General features: G+C 43.2%; 1 protein-coding gene across 1 annotated transcript in view; it reads left to right on the top strand.

Moving 5' to 3' along the window:
• The window catches only part of Prtfdc1 (phosphoribosyl transferase domain containing 1), a 91,994-nt gene extending 81,416 nt beyond the window's left edge, over positions 1–10,578 (top strand). The window contains exons 6-10 of the mRNA XM_050152626.1: positions 3,225–3,242; positions 4,616–4,698; positions 5,143–5,189; positions 8,908–8,984; positions 9,357–10,578. Of these exons, the coding sequence (XP_050008583.1) occupies positions 3,225–3,242; positions 4,616–4,698; positions 5,143–5,189; positions 8,908–8,984; positions 9,357–9,404 (273 nt within the window). The 3' untranslated portion in view covers positions 9,405–10,578. The remainder of the gene's footprint in view (positions 1–3,224; positions 3,243–4,615; positions 4,699–5,142; positions 5,190–8,907; positions 8,985–9,356) is intronic.
• Positions 10,579–14,068: the final 3,490 nt, after the last annotated feature.

The following is a 14,068-nucleotide window of genomic DNA, read 5'->3' as shown; positions in this document are numbered from 1 at the left end:
GGTATACACCACCACACCTTGAGCATAAGCCTTTCTGGACTGTGTTTTCCTGTCAGCCGTGTTCTGTGCTGACCAGAGGAAATGGGCTACTATTTGTCTCTCAGCCCTTGAGTCCAATCTTGGTGCATGAAAACAAAAGGATCGGTTCCCTTAGATATCAACACTAATGCTTCCAAGGCTGGGACCACTACATCTTCTATACCTTGGGCCTTCATACATATTTATCATCCCACGGCAGAGTGGAAAAACAAGAAACAGAGGGATGAGAGACTGAAAGGGGACTACTTCGTTCTTATAACAATCTGCTATTAAGATAACTAACCCACTCTTACAATGATGGCCCTACTCTATTCTTGAGGGCAGAAATATGGTTGGATCACCTTTTATTGGGCCCCACCTTAACATTTGCTGGTGATTAATTTTCAGATGCAAGAATCCTGGAGAATACATTCAAAACACAGTAGAACCCTATGTGTGGTCTTAGACTGAAGAGACAAATTACATAGGCCCTGTTAGGGACAACTGGAAACATTTGAATATGCAGGTGACTTTATATGATATTAAAAATTTATCATTTTTGTTAGATGTGAGATATTGGTTATATAAAATAGAGAATGTTATTGTAATTTCAATATTTTTAAAGCATACATACATTTAAATTCTTTAAAGTTAAATACACACCAAAACTTAAAAACAGTCAGGGTTGGGGTACAGTTTTGTGGGAGAGCACTTGTTTACTTTGTGTGTTTTGGAGGAAAAAAGGAAGGAATGGAGAAGGAAAATCTTTAGGTTTTCTGTTTTCAAACATGATTTGATACATTTAACTGGGGCTGGAGAGATGGCTCAGTGGTTAAGAGCACTGTCTGTTCTTCCAGAGGTCCTGAGTTCAATTCCCAGCAACCACATGGTGGTTCACAACCATCTGTAATGAGATCTGGCGCCCTCCTCTGGTGAGTGGGCATACATGGAGGCAGAAAGTTGTATACATAATAAATAAATAAATCTTTAAAAAAAAAAAAACAAATTAACTATATAAAATGTGTTAGTAAGTATATCAGGCTGAGACAAGAACACTTGCCTGGCATGCAGGAGGTCCGGCATTCAATCTCAGCCTTGCAAAATAATACATAATGCATATATTTTCAGAAATGTAAAGTACTTGTACTTATGAGAAACACAGGCAAACCAGCCAGGAAAGCAATGCAGAGCTCACACTGATGGCCTCTTCCAGCAGCAAGTGGGGAGAGGAGAGCTGAAATTGGAGGTGGCAGTTTTCTTTAAAACTGTTCAAACTTAAAATAATGTACCTTATGATCAGTACACATGCAAGTCCCACTGCCTACCTACAGTCTTAGGACTGGGGTTAATCTTTTCAAAGATGACGTCTATGTTACATAGTTTTTAAATGGAAGAGGGAGGGGGAAAGAGAGAAAAAGAGAGACACAGACAGACAGACAGACAGACCATTCTTTTCAGGGCTCCATAATTAGACAAGAATGCATACCAACATATTTTGGAAAGAAATTTTTGTTTACATAATTGAACCAAAAAGGGATTGTGAACAAGGAAATTCAATTAACCACAGCATTCTCTAAGCACCCTGGTTAGGTAATGGTCTTGGTCAAGCCTCAGTCAAACTGAAAATACATGTCCAAGTTAAGTGCTACGAATCAAGGGCAAAGGTCATAGCAAGCCATGTTCAAAATGCTAAACAGATTCCTGGCAGCGTGAGTCTTAGAGGACATAGTGGGCTGAGCTCCACACATGACATTAATGTCCAACAGCACAGAGAGAATAAAGGGCTTTGAGAGGAGATAATATAGCCTTTCATCTTGATGATAAAATTAATACTCCTTTTCTTTTCAAGACAGAGTTTCTCTGTGTTACAGTCCTGGCACTTTGTAGACCTGGCTAGGCTCAAACTCACAGAGACCTACCTGCATCTGCCTCCCAGGTGAAAATTAATATTCATAATAAATAGATTTAATGAGAATGTCATACCTAGGAGAAAAGCTCTTCCAGACAGGCATTTCTACACATTTGACATGGACTGTAAAATACAGCTTTCCCAGGTTTCTTATTTGGGGAGGTCGTTTGTTAATGCTCTTCATTCATTAAGTCTCCTTTGTATCAGATATAAATCGGAAATTTATGCTTTGATCTGATATTACAGCTACTTAATCAAGGATGAATGAGAAAGATCAAGGGCTGGACCTGTGCCCATACACACTGACACAAAACAAATAAGTATAAAAATTTAAAGCATTAAATAAAACCTCATTACTTTCAAGAAAAATTCTTTCCACTTAGTGATTGTAATAGTATATTATCATAGTCATAATTTCGTGGGCAGCATTTATTTACTACTACCAATCCACTTAGTTGGTTTATTTTAATTCATTGATTAAAAACTAACAGTTCCTATTCTTTAAAAAAAATAATAATAACTGTTGCCTCTGCTTGCAGGCAATTCAGTAGGGTCTGGGAATACATCAGTGAACAAGACAGACACAGTCTCCTACTACATGAAATTTAAAGTCTAGTGGGCAAAGAAGCTACCTAACAAAAAATGGAATGAAACATAATTTATTTCTCAGGGAAAGCCGATGAATACCTTGTGAGTGCGTAGCGAGGAATCTGGCGTGTCATAAGAACACACAGCAGGCCCCTCAAAGCTCTTTCAGTTACCCACCCCACCACACCAGCTCTGTTTCTTCAGGGTTGGAAACTCAAGGGGAGACACAGCGGGGGTGTGGGTGACTACATGGAAGAGGGCTGTCACAGTGAAGTGGATGATATCTGCTGAGTTCTGTTAATGATGTAGCTTATGTTGGCCGGCTTTCCTGCTGGTGAGCTTGGGATCCCAAAGATGGGAGACAGAGGGACATGGGCTACTGAGATGTCATAATTTTGTGGATAGTCGCTTCACACAGGCATCAAGGTCTGACCTGAGCCTGCTACTAACCCGAATATAGACAATAAAATTGCAGCACCAAGTAATCCCACGGCGATGTTAAAATGAATCTGGGATACTTTTATTTCCTCTGTTTGTTTGGACTTAAAGGATGGGAAAGATCTACTGAGCACATTATGAAATTCTAACTGTAAGCAAAACTCGGCTTTGCCTTGTGACACACTCTTTTTATTTATTTATTTATTTATTTATTTATTTATTATCGTATTCTGAAATGCTTTTGGTTTTTTGTCTTTTTCTTTCCCTCCAGAATGTTCTCATTGTTGAGGTAAGCTGGCCATTCCTTTTTGATATTGGAAGTTATAAGAGTCTAAAGGAGAGTTTCAAAATGTTGGCCTTTTTTATCAAATTGACCAAGTATCAAGTCCCCCTCCCCCCCCCCCCCCCCGGCGTGTAACACTTTAAAGGTGTTTAACAGAAGCCAACTATAGTCACTGGATTCAAATGATCCAAACCCAACAGTTTGCAATGCCTATGTGGGAGTTGGTCCTGTCTCATAGCCAATCTCACAGACACCTCAGTCGGTTCTTTCATGACTTATGAGCCAGACATTGGGAGGGAGAGCAACCAGCTTGTGGAAACAGCCAATACATTTACTACTATTTATTTAATAGCAAAACCAAGACTAGAACTCTCCTCACCTGATGACCTCTAATGCCTTTAATCCATTCTCAAGCCTCAAAAATCATAAATTCAATCAATCAACATGACAATCCAAGGGAAAGTTATGGAGGTTTGGTGGTGGTCGGTCTTTTGTTGTTTTTGTTTTTCTGTTAAGAAAGATGCAGAAAGGCTGTAGACTCAGCAGACTCCCACAGTCAACGGTCACGTTCCCTCAGGAGCACACCTGTCTAATCAGCCACCGAAAACGCAACGAATCTTTTTGTTGTCAGGCTTTCGCTCCACATTTTCGGTGTGTCCTTCTCTGTGCACGGTTCTGGCTGCACACAGCTCAGGGAGTAGCCCCTCCAGCCAAATGAGTCGCTGGACCCTGGCTAGACTGGGACCTGTTGTGCTCCTCACCAACCCCTGACAGCCGAGGTCCGTCAGGAGGACAATAGGTTGCAGCTGCCAGTTCTGTGTAATCGTGCATCCACAGCTCGTCAGCAGCGGAGAGCCCGCGTTCACTGCAGCCGAGGAGCTCAGAACCCCTGGATGTCACCAGCTGCCCCGCAGACACACTTAGCTTCCCAGCCACGGCATCCCCTAAGGAGTAGGGAGGCCAAGGCGTTTATCCTCTCAGTGTATTCAGATGTACAGTCCATGTCCATGAAAATTCATGTGTCTCCTGTTTTGTGAAATGTAACCTCCAGGCCAAATTTAGTCCCTGACTGTGCATGCGAGAGTGTGGGTCCACTCAATGAGGAAGGACCCACATGCTCCCCAGAGGTGGAACTGAATCCTTTAACACAGCTGAAGGATGCAAGAAGAATATTCACCAGCATGGTTTCCAGCTTCCAAATGATATGCCCATGAACGCATAACTGATTCTGCTTTCTGTGTGGACTCTTATGGGTTGGCCTTTGAAATGAATGTGCATTTTATTAATAAGGAATAGCTCTGCAAATGTAAAGAACAGTATGCTGTGCAAATTGCTTTGGTGAGCTTTCTGCTTTTTTTTTTTTTTTTTTTTTTGCAAAGGATGTTGTTGGAACTGGGAGGACCATGAAAGCGCTGCTCAGCAGCATCGAGAAATACAAGCCCAACATGGTGAAAATAGCCAGGTGAGTCAGACACAGCACAGCTCAGTGCTCTGTCCTCCCAAACAAGACCAAGAGGCATTCTCTCCCAGAGCACTGTCCCGAGCCATTAGCACTGAACCTGGGATGCTGGGCTTTGACCTCCCTGACAAAACTCATCTGATTGCCAGCCTGAGGGAGACAGGGATGAGATAGCAAGGCCTTTGGCAGCAGCCTTGCTCCACATGCTTCCAGGAGCAGCCAGGCCAGCCCTCAGCAGTTGCTCAGCATGCTTCCTTCATCCAGCCCAGCCATGCCACACTGCAGCTGCACAGGCAGGAGTTAAAGCAGGCCACGGTGGTGCACCACAGGCATGGGGGGGGGTGGCAGAGGAGTACACAACACAACAACTTAACAGTGTTTAATTCTCTTTGCAATTCATATCCTAATTTATTGGAGTGGTTAAAGTGAATTTTTTTCTAATGGCAGTTTGTTGGTAAAGAGAACAGCCAGAAGTGACAGCTTCAGACCTGACTGTAAGTGTTTCAGGGTTTGCGGTGGTTTTCTGGAGCTGGTGGCATTTCAGATGATACAAATAGTCCTACAAACTCTTTGTGTCCACCACCTCATGATGGAGGTCCGGGCTCCTCGAAGGTACACATCTTACGATTGCATCTCTCACAACAACCCCATTCTTTGTATTGGATTTATTGGTTGATTGATTGATTGATTGTATTTTAAAGAACCTCATTTGATGTGGGAGTGTCATATATCAATCTGTTGATTTCATTGGTTAAGCAATAAAGAAACTCCTTGGCCCTGATAGGTTAAAACATAGGTGGGAGGAGTAAACAGAATAGGATGCTGGGAGGAAGAGGAAGTGAGCTCAGACTCTGCTCTGCTCCCAGAGAGACCCGACAGCTCTGCTCTCTGGAGCAGAGACGCCAGGCTCCGCTCTCCCAGGCAACTCCGACCCAGGATGGACGTAGGCTAGAATCTTCCTGGTAAGCGCACCTTGGGGTGCTTACACACATTATTAGAAATGGGCTAAATTAATATGTGAGAATTAGCCTAGAAGAGGCGAGATAGAAATGGGCCAAGCAGTCTTTAAATGAATACAGTTTGTGTGTTGTTATTTCGGGCATAAGCTAGCAGGCGGCTGGGTTGCTGGGGATGCAGCCCCACCGCTCTTATTTCAACACTCATTGGTATGTGTAATTCAGTCCAGGTTACTATACAATTTAGCTATGTAACCCAGACTGGCCTCAAACAGGCATCTACCCTTCTGTTACAGCTTCCCGAATACTGGGATTACAGGTCTTCCCCAGGATACCCTGGTGCATTGAATACTTCTACTGTTACTTTTGTTGTTGCTGTTTTATTTTGTTTATCGATACAGTGTTTCTATGTATAGCTTTGGAGCCTGTCCTGGAACTCTCTCTGTAGACCGGGCTGCCCTGAAACTAACAGAGATCCACCTGCCTCTGCCTTCCAAGTGCTAGGGTTAAAGGCGTGCACCTCCATGCCCAGCTCTACTGTTATATTTTATGCAGTTGATCAGTTTTAGGGTGGAAATGGCCTTCCTCCCCTAAGACCAATTCAGATATTCAGGGTGCCTGATTGGCAGCTATTTGCACCAATCAAAGAGACACTGCAAAGCTTTAGAAGGATTATCCTGCCCCCTTCCAGACCCTGCACATTAATGAGACATCTCCCTGCTACCATCAACAAAAATTCAGGAGCACAGAACAAGAGCAAGCAGAGCTCTCTGTGTGCCATGTTCATACCTGACCTCAGACGTGTGCTCTGGGGGACTTTTCTTGTCCAGGGTGTCTTTCTGTCCTCCTCACAATAAGACAGGCTCTGTTCCCAGGAGGGCCAAAGCCACTGAATTATTTTTTTTATTTTAAACAAGAGATTATTTTATTTTATTTACTTACTTACTTAAGGCAGACATCAGCTAAAATTCTCTAACTTGCATTTGCCCTAAAGTTCCTAGGATCATTTGGTTCCAATTCTCATCAGCAAGCTGAAAAAACATTAGCCAGAGAGGCATAGTATGGAGGGGTCATGAGCCAGGGTTTCTTCATTCTAAACACAGGTCTCCTCTGCTGGGTTCCTAACTGCACATCAGGTCATCTCAGGGCAGATAACTGGAGCCCATGGCCTGTTCCTCTTGGTTGCTGGCCTTGAGCTCGAGTCTGTAAGTCACTATCATTATGTGCAGTTACTAAGCAGAAATTTTGAGAGAAGATTTTCAATCAACATTGAAAACATAAGGCTGGAGAGATGGGCCAGTGGTTAACAACATAGTGCTCTTGCAGGAGATCCAAGTTCTACTCCAGCATCTGTACAAGGCAACTCACGGCCACATGTCACTCCATTTTCATGGGGATTGGAATTGTCTGGGCTCCATAGCCATCTACACACACATATACCCATACACACACATACATACATACACACACACACACACACACACACACACAGCACAGAGTTAAAAATAAAGCCTTAAAAACAAACAAAACAAAGCAAACAAATCCACTTAAAAACAGGCATGATGACATGTGCCCATAATCTTATCACTCAGAAGGCTGCAAGAGGATCACAAGTTCAAGGCCATCCTGGGCTTCATAGTGAGACCTCGTATCAAGAAGACACAACCAAACAAAACCAAATTCAATTAGTTGTTAATCTCTTGTGTCATTTTAAAAGAACAACATAAAATAAGAGCAACTAAGACTGGGGATGTGACTCAGTGGTAGAACACTTGTCAAGAAGTATCCTAGATCTCCAGTACCACACAGACAGACGCACACATGCAGATGCACACACATAAACACACACACAGTCACCCACACAGAAAGACACACAGAGACATTTTTTCCTTTTTTAAATTTTTTTTATTGATCTTTCTCTGCTCCCCTCCCTTCCTCTCCCCTCCTCTTCTACCCTCTCTCATGGGCCCCATGCTCCCAATTTACTCAGAAGATCTTGTCTTTTCTACTTCCCATGTAGATTAGATCCATGTATGTCTCTCTTAGGGTCCTCTTTGTTGTCCAGGTTCTCTGGGATTGTGGACTGTAGGCTAGTTTTTGTTTCCTTTATGTCGAAAAGTCACTTATGAGTAAGTACATATGATAGGTCATAGAGATCAAAATGATAGGCTATATGGTGGTGGCACATGCTCTTAATCCCAGCACTTGGGAGGCAGAGACAGGCCAGCATGAGATGGAGGCCAGCCTGGTCTACAGAGTGAGTTCCAAAACAGCCAAGGTCTACACAGAGAAACAATGTCTCCAGAGAAAACAACAACAGCAACAAAACAAAGAAGCAAACAAATAAAAAAAAAATGAATACCCCAAATGGTAGTGACCATGAAGATCACTGGGAGAAAACTGTTGTCTGTTTCTTACTTTTAAAAAACAAAAAATGCTTAACTTTATTTTATGTGCATTGGTGTGAAGGTGTCAGATCCCCTGGAACTCGAGTTACAGACAGTTGTGAGCTGCCGTGTGGGTGCTGGGAACTGAACCGGATTCCTCTGGAAGAGCAGCCAGTGCTCTTAACTACAGAGCCATCTCTCCAGCCCCCTGTTGTTTGTTCCTTAATAAACATCATGTTCTTGACTGTCTCCTTTTGTTGAACCTGAGTGCCTTGCACCGCATTTGCACCCGTTTCCTCCCGGTCCACGCTCATTAGAGATAAAGAGCTAAGTATGATTCCCTGCATGGTAAATCGGCACAGAAATGACGCTCAGCATCCTCTCCTTCGAGCTCACAAGCCCCGTTTCTTTCATTTTGTCTCCCAGGTTTTGCTTTCCAGCCCGTCAACAGGCTGAGAACAGTGACACAGTGGGAGAATGGCTTCCCAGTTGTGGCAGCCGGCACCTGGTTACATATGGCAGTGCCATGAAGCTTTCTGCTTCAGTGGGCCTCTGTGCTTGTGAGACCATCTCCTTAGGCATTATGGCATTTACACACCGCTTGTTGTGAATAAAGTCACATTGCTAACACACACACACTTCTCATCATCCACTGGGCCTCCTGAACCCTTCCTCAACTCTGCACACTACAGGCCCATTCCGCATGCATGCTTGCTTGTTTGCCTTGTGTCCCCAAGCCATCATTCTGGGCCAGGCATTCATTGGATTGTCTTGCACAATGCTTCTCACTTCTGTTTACCTTTTAAGTGCCAGAGCAGCATATAGCAATAGTATGCTCTAAACTTTCTTTCTTGTGTCTTTCGGCTAAGATGCTGGATTTGAGATCCCAGATGTCTTTGTGGTGGGCTATGCCTTAGACTACAATGAATACTTCCGAGACCTGAATGTAAGTATTGCATACAAAACCCAAATTCTCTGTACCTAAGACGTTAACGCTAGCATCAATCTAACAAGTTACTAAAAACAGTAGCAAAATGTAGCTATATTTTGTGATGGGAACACTTTGGGAGAAACAGTTAATTCTTCCAGTCCTTCCAGTACCCCACCAGGTGGGTTATCAAAATGATAGAAACATATCATGCTTATCTGCATTCGGTGCTGAGAAAAGGGGAGCAGAACAATGGCCCTATACTGTTTTTTGTTTTTGTTTATTATTTTATTCTATTTTGCTATAGTCATCAAGGCATCTAGCACATTCTATGTGAACTTTTAAGCTAAAAATAGAATCCTGATGCCTTTTTACCCTCTATGGTTTCAGCACATATGCGTGACCAACGAACACGGTAAAGAAACATACCGAATATGACGAAGCAAAACTCCTCAGCGTCTCTTTCCCAGATAATATGATTCTTCTACTCAGGAAGCCAGAGTGTAAAGTCTGTCTCCATGGCCCTCTTCACTCAGTAGCATGTAAAAGACTTTTTAAAAATGAGTTCTTCTTTTCGGATATTAGAATGGCAATACCAACGGTTCTTCGGGAAGAGAAGACTGTGCCTGCTTTTGACTCATTCCAGTTTGAACTTCTCATACCCCAGATCCCACCCACCTTCATGCTCCCGGACATACCTGCTGCTTTAGTACAGTCGCCTCTCAGGGGCTCTTCCAGGAAACTCCCACCCGATTACTCAAATATTGTTCGCTTAACTCTGCTAATGCTAAATGTTTTTATAACATGTTTACAATAATAAGAACCTGCAGTCCCCTTCGCCTGTACAGTAAGAATGCAGCTAAATTCCCTCACTAAAACAGGAGCAAAGGACAGCTTCCCGGGAGCGTCTGTCTGCCCGGCTGTGACAGGACGTTTATTATTTGCTTTGACAAAACCTTTCAGGAGTGCGAGGACAATGAACCTTAATGATGTTATGAAATGAGCCTTCACTGTGTGCTCGTGAGCTGCGCTTCCTGCATGTGATGACAGCATGTCATGTGTGCATGGATGGACTCGACTGTGTTTAATACTCTGCATTTTAATTAGAAAAAACACAATGGCAGCAAGGCCTGCCCCCCTGAGCTGAATCCTTTTATTCACGTGGGACATGAGCAAATGGCGGGATTGAGAGGCGGTGGGTGTTTGCAAAAATCAGCACTAAGCAAGTATAGATTTTCCTCTTATTTGCATAAAAGAATAAAACAGTTAAATATTGTTTTAATAATGAACAAAGGTCGAATTATTTAACTCAATGTCCTTATATGACTTCCCACACAACCCAGGGTGCCAGAGGAAGCAAGCACATATACAGAAGTTCTTGTGCATAACACACACCTATTAGCACTATTATATGTGACACTTCCTAATTTGTAAGGATTTTAATTAAAAGTAAGCTCAAGAGCCCACAGTTCTGGATATATTGCCTCCTAAAAGGAGAAAATGCAAAATAAAATAACTAAATAGTCTTTGGTTCTGAACCGTCTATGGCATATTGCTACATTGTAGAGTCCTTTAAACTAATAATAAAAAAGACATGTTTCCCAACTGCTTTCATATGAACGGTGTGTGAGCCAGCAGCCTAAATGCATGGCTGTGTGTACCTAGCCCATGGTCAGCCTGGACTAAATCCAAAACACGCACTCAGATAAGCAAACGTCAAGCCAGGAGCCATCTGCCACTTCCCTGTTGTCCTCTCTAAACCTGCTTTGTGAGGACAAGGAATTCACGTGTGAAGGAAGATTTCCTGCATATCTATCCCCATCGCAGGCAGAGAAGAAAACAGACCCTGCCCAGATTCCCCAAGGGGGGAGCCACAAAGGGAGTCACTTCTGGCTTTGTTCCGAAAGCACATTACTGATTAATAGTAGCGTAGAACGAAATTCATAAGACTCACATTTTATATATACTTTACCATTATACCATATTTCTACGTAAAGGCCTAGAAAAACAGACACATGCTTGGTTTGGAATAGAAATTTATCCATGCAGCAGGCAGCTTGGAAATGTTTTCTTAAAAATCTTGCATTTTAAGTAAGCATCATTATCATTTGTGACAACTGTGTTTGTTCAGGTTAGAAAACTGATCTGTCTCAAAATTGTGAAGGCTTGTATATTTAATTATCAAAAAAGAAAAAAAACAGTAAAGCATGGAAGTTTAATCATTTCTGCTATTTTTTCATATTAGACTATTTTGACACTGATATGCAAGAATGTCATCTTGGGAGAAACATTTCTTTTCCTTTTGCAAAACTCTGACTGGGGTTTATGCTCCTGAGTTTAGTCACATCACTCCAAAAACACAAAATCTGCTTAGCAACAAATCTAGATGTTTACTTAGCAGTTAGCACTTGTAAGGTTCTATCTCAGTTACCCTTCTGTTGTGAACCCTGAAGAGTGACTTAAGGGAGGAAGGATTTTAGTTCCCCATTCCAGGTTGCAGTTCATCCTGGCAGGGAAGTCAGTCACACCACCAGGAACTCCAAGGAACTGATCACATCCACAATCAAGAGACAGAAAGATGAAAGCAGAAGAGTGCTCAGCTCAGTGTTTTCATTTTAGACAGTCCAAGACCCCTGGCCAGAAAATGACCCTACCCACAATTAAGAGGGTTGTCCCACATCAATTAATCTAATCAAGATAATGCCACACAGGCATATCCAGCCTCCGAAATGATTCTAGATTCTGTCAAGCTGACAGCACTAACTGCCACAAACATGCAGCAGGACCGGGACTGCTTCTCCATAGTGGGACCCTTTCCTGCCATGCTCAGCACCTACACCACAAAAGCAGAAAGGAGGGGGTGGGAAAATATATGTGTTACTAAATTAGAATGTTTGGGCTGTTTAATCAATAAACTTAGTAATGCTTTGGAGTTTTCTAAATGAATTAAAGTGCCTAGTTATAAACTGGCTGGAATTTATTCCACTTTCAGCATCATACTCAAGCGTGAGGTGCCAATAAACGGCTCTCCTGGTGTTCTTTGGCTATCTCCGATGGATTGCCATTTTTCTGGCATTCTGAAACAATGAAAGCAACCTATGAGTGCAGTCGGGCATTTCTCAGCCCCTGTGCTAGACACTTATGTCTTCTCAGTGAGAGAGCGATCACTCATCCCCTCCCAGGCATCAGGGAGCTACTCCCTCCCTTTGGGATAGAACCACTGCATTCTAGAAAACCCCAAGCTCTGCCCAATTGTCTAATTTGGAAAATTTAGCACTTTGAGAATTTTACTTAATTTGCTGGTCATGAAATTCCTTAAGATCCCAAGACAATAGGAAAGAATGGGTGGATAAGCAGATTCCAGGAGGGAAGGAGGGGATTGTGGAAGTGGTGACCATGCCCCCATGCAAAGGTGTGTAGGGATGAGAAAAGGGTACTCTTGAGGGGGGCTGCATGTCAGACTTGAGGGTTGCATCTTAATCCTGTGTAGAGAAGGCATAGCCAAAACAGTGGTACTCTCCACTTTACGCAGCACGAGGGCACCTGTGAGCATGTCAACGCTTTGGTACAAGGAGGGGCAAAGCAGCAATTACGCTTCAGGACCCATGAGGTGTATAGTGCAGGGAGAATGGGCATTGTGAAAAGACAGTTCACAACAGTCACGATAGGCCACATTCCAGAGGCTTCATGCACTATAGACACCATGCCCAGAGGACCACGGGGCAGGACTGTTGATGGAAACGGGAGAAAGCCTGGAGCAGGCAGGAGTCTGTCTGTGCTGCCTGAGCCTACGAGGACACTGGGCTGGTCGGACTCCATGCTCACCCAGTCAGGATCCTTGCTAATAGCTGTGGTGGCCCCCAGATGTGTCTTTTTCTTACCTATTCAAAGTTAGGTTGGCTGTTTTGTTCTTGATGTGTGCAGTTTCTAACTAGAAGTCAATGGCTTTTTCCCCAGAGCAGACTTTTCCTCAGAATTGAAAAGTGAGCTTGGAGACGTGGAGACAGGATAAGGGGAGGAGGGCAGAATCCTACATCTTCAAAGGGGGAAAATAAGCCTGAACACATATCACCGTGGCCTCATTTTTTTCGAGGGGGGGGGAGTCCGATACAGAATTTCTCTGTGTATCCCTGGCTGTTCTGAAACTCACTCGGTAGACCAGGCTGGCCTGCAAGGTTCACTTGAGAAGGCAGGATAAGAAGAAACAGTGGTAATTTCAAAAGCTAGGGGATGGTGTTGTGATGTATGACAGTGTGTGATTAACTCCATCAAAGAAAAACAAACAACAGGAAAGGACAAGGAAGACACTTGGGCTTTGTTTTTATTGTTTGCTACAGACAGTAATACAATCCAGAGAGGAGGAATCAATTATTGCTTTGTGTGGTGGCCAATTTTATGTCAGCTTGACAGAAACTAGAGTTATCTGAAAGGTGAGACCCTCAATTAAGAAAATACCTCTATAAGATCCGACTGCAGGACATTTTATTAATTAATGGGAGAGGATCCAGCCCATTGTGGGTGGCATCATCCCTAGACTGGTGGCCTTGGGTTCTATAAGAAAGCAGGCTGAGCAAGCCATGAGGAACTAGCCAGTAGGCAGCACACACACCCACCCCCCATGGCCTCTGCATCAGCTCCTGCCTCCAGGTTTCTGCCCTGTTTGAGTTCCTGTCCTGACTTCCATCAGTGATGGACTAGAAGTGTTAAGTGTAAGCCAAATAAACCCTTTCCTCCCTAACTTGTTTTTGGTCATGGTGTTTTATAATAGCAATAGAAACCCTTACTCGGGTGCTTTGTAATAAAACATTTCCAGGCTGAGGAGTATAAACCAACAATTGGTATTTATTTGGTATTTCTTTTATCTGAGAGGGGCATGGTCTAGGTTTTATGAGGTCTGATAGAAGCCCTAAATTTTGAAAGCTTCAACCAAGTGACACTACACTGCCCAGTAGGGCAACAATTAGCTACTCATGATTAAGTCAATGCTAAATAAAAGCAGCAATACACGTCCTCATTCAAACTAGCTAGGTCACTATTGCTCAGTAAGCTGGGGTGGTTTGTGGTACCCCCAAAGGGCAAGGCAGACATGGACAATTCCCTTC

This window comes from Alexandromys fortis, unplaced genomic scaffold (assembly GCF_014885135.2).
Source record: "Alexandromys fortis isolate MF-2015 unplaced genomic scaffold, M_Fortis_MF-2015_v1.1 scaffold_54, whole genome shotgun sequence".
NCBI classification, from domain to species: Eukaryota; Metazoa; Chordata; class Mammalia; order Rodentia; family Cricetidae; genus Alexandromys; species Alexandromys fortis.
The sequence above is the reverse complement of the archived record's forward strand: the minus strand, read 5'-3'. Positions and strand labels throughout refer to the sequence as shown.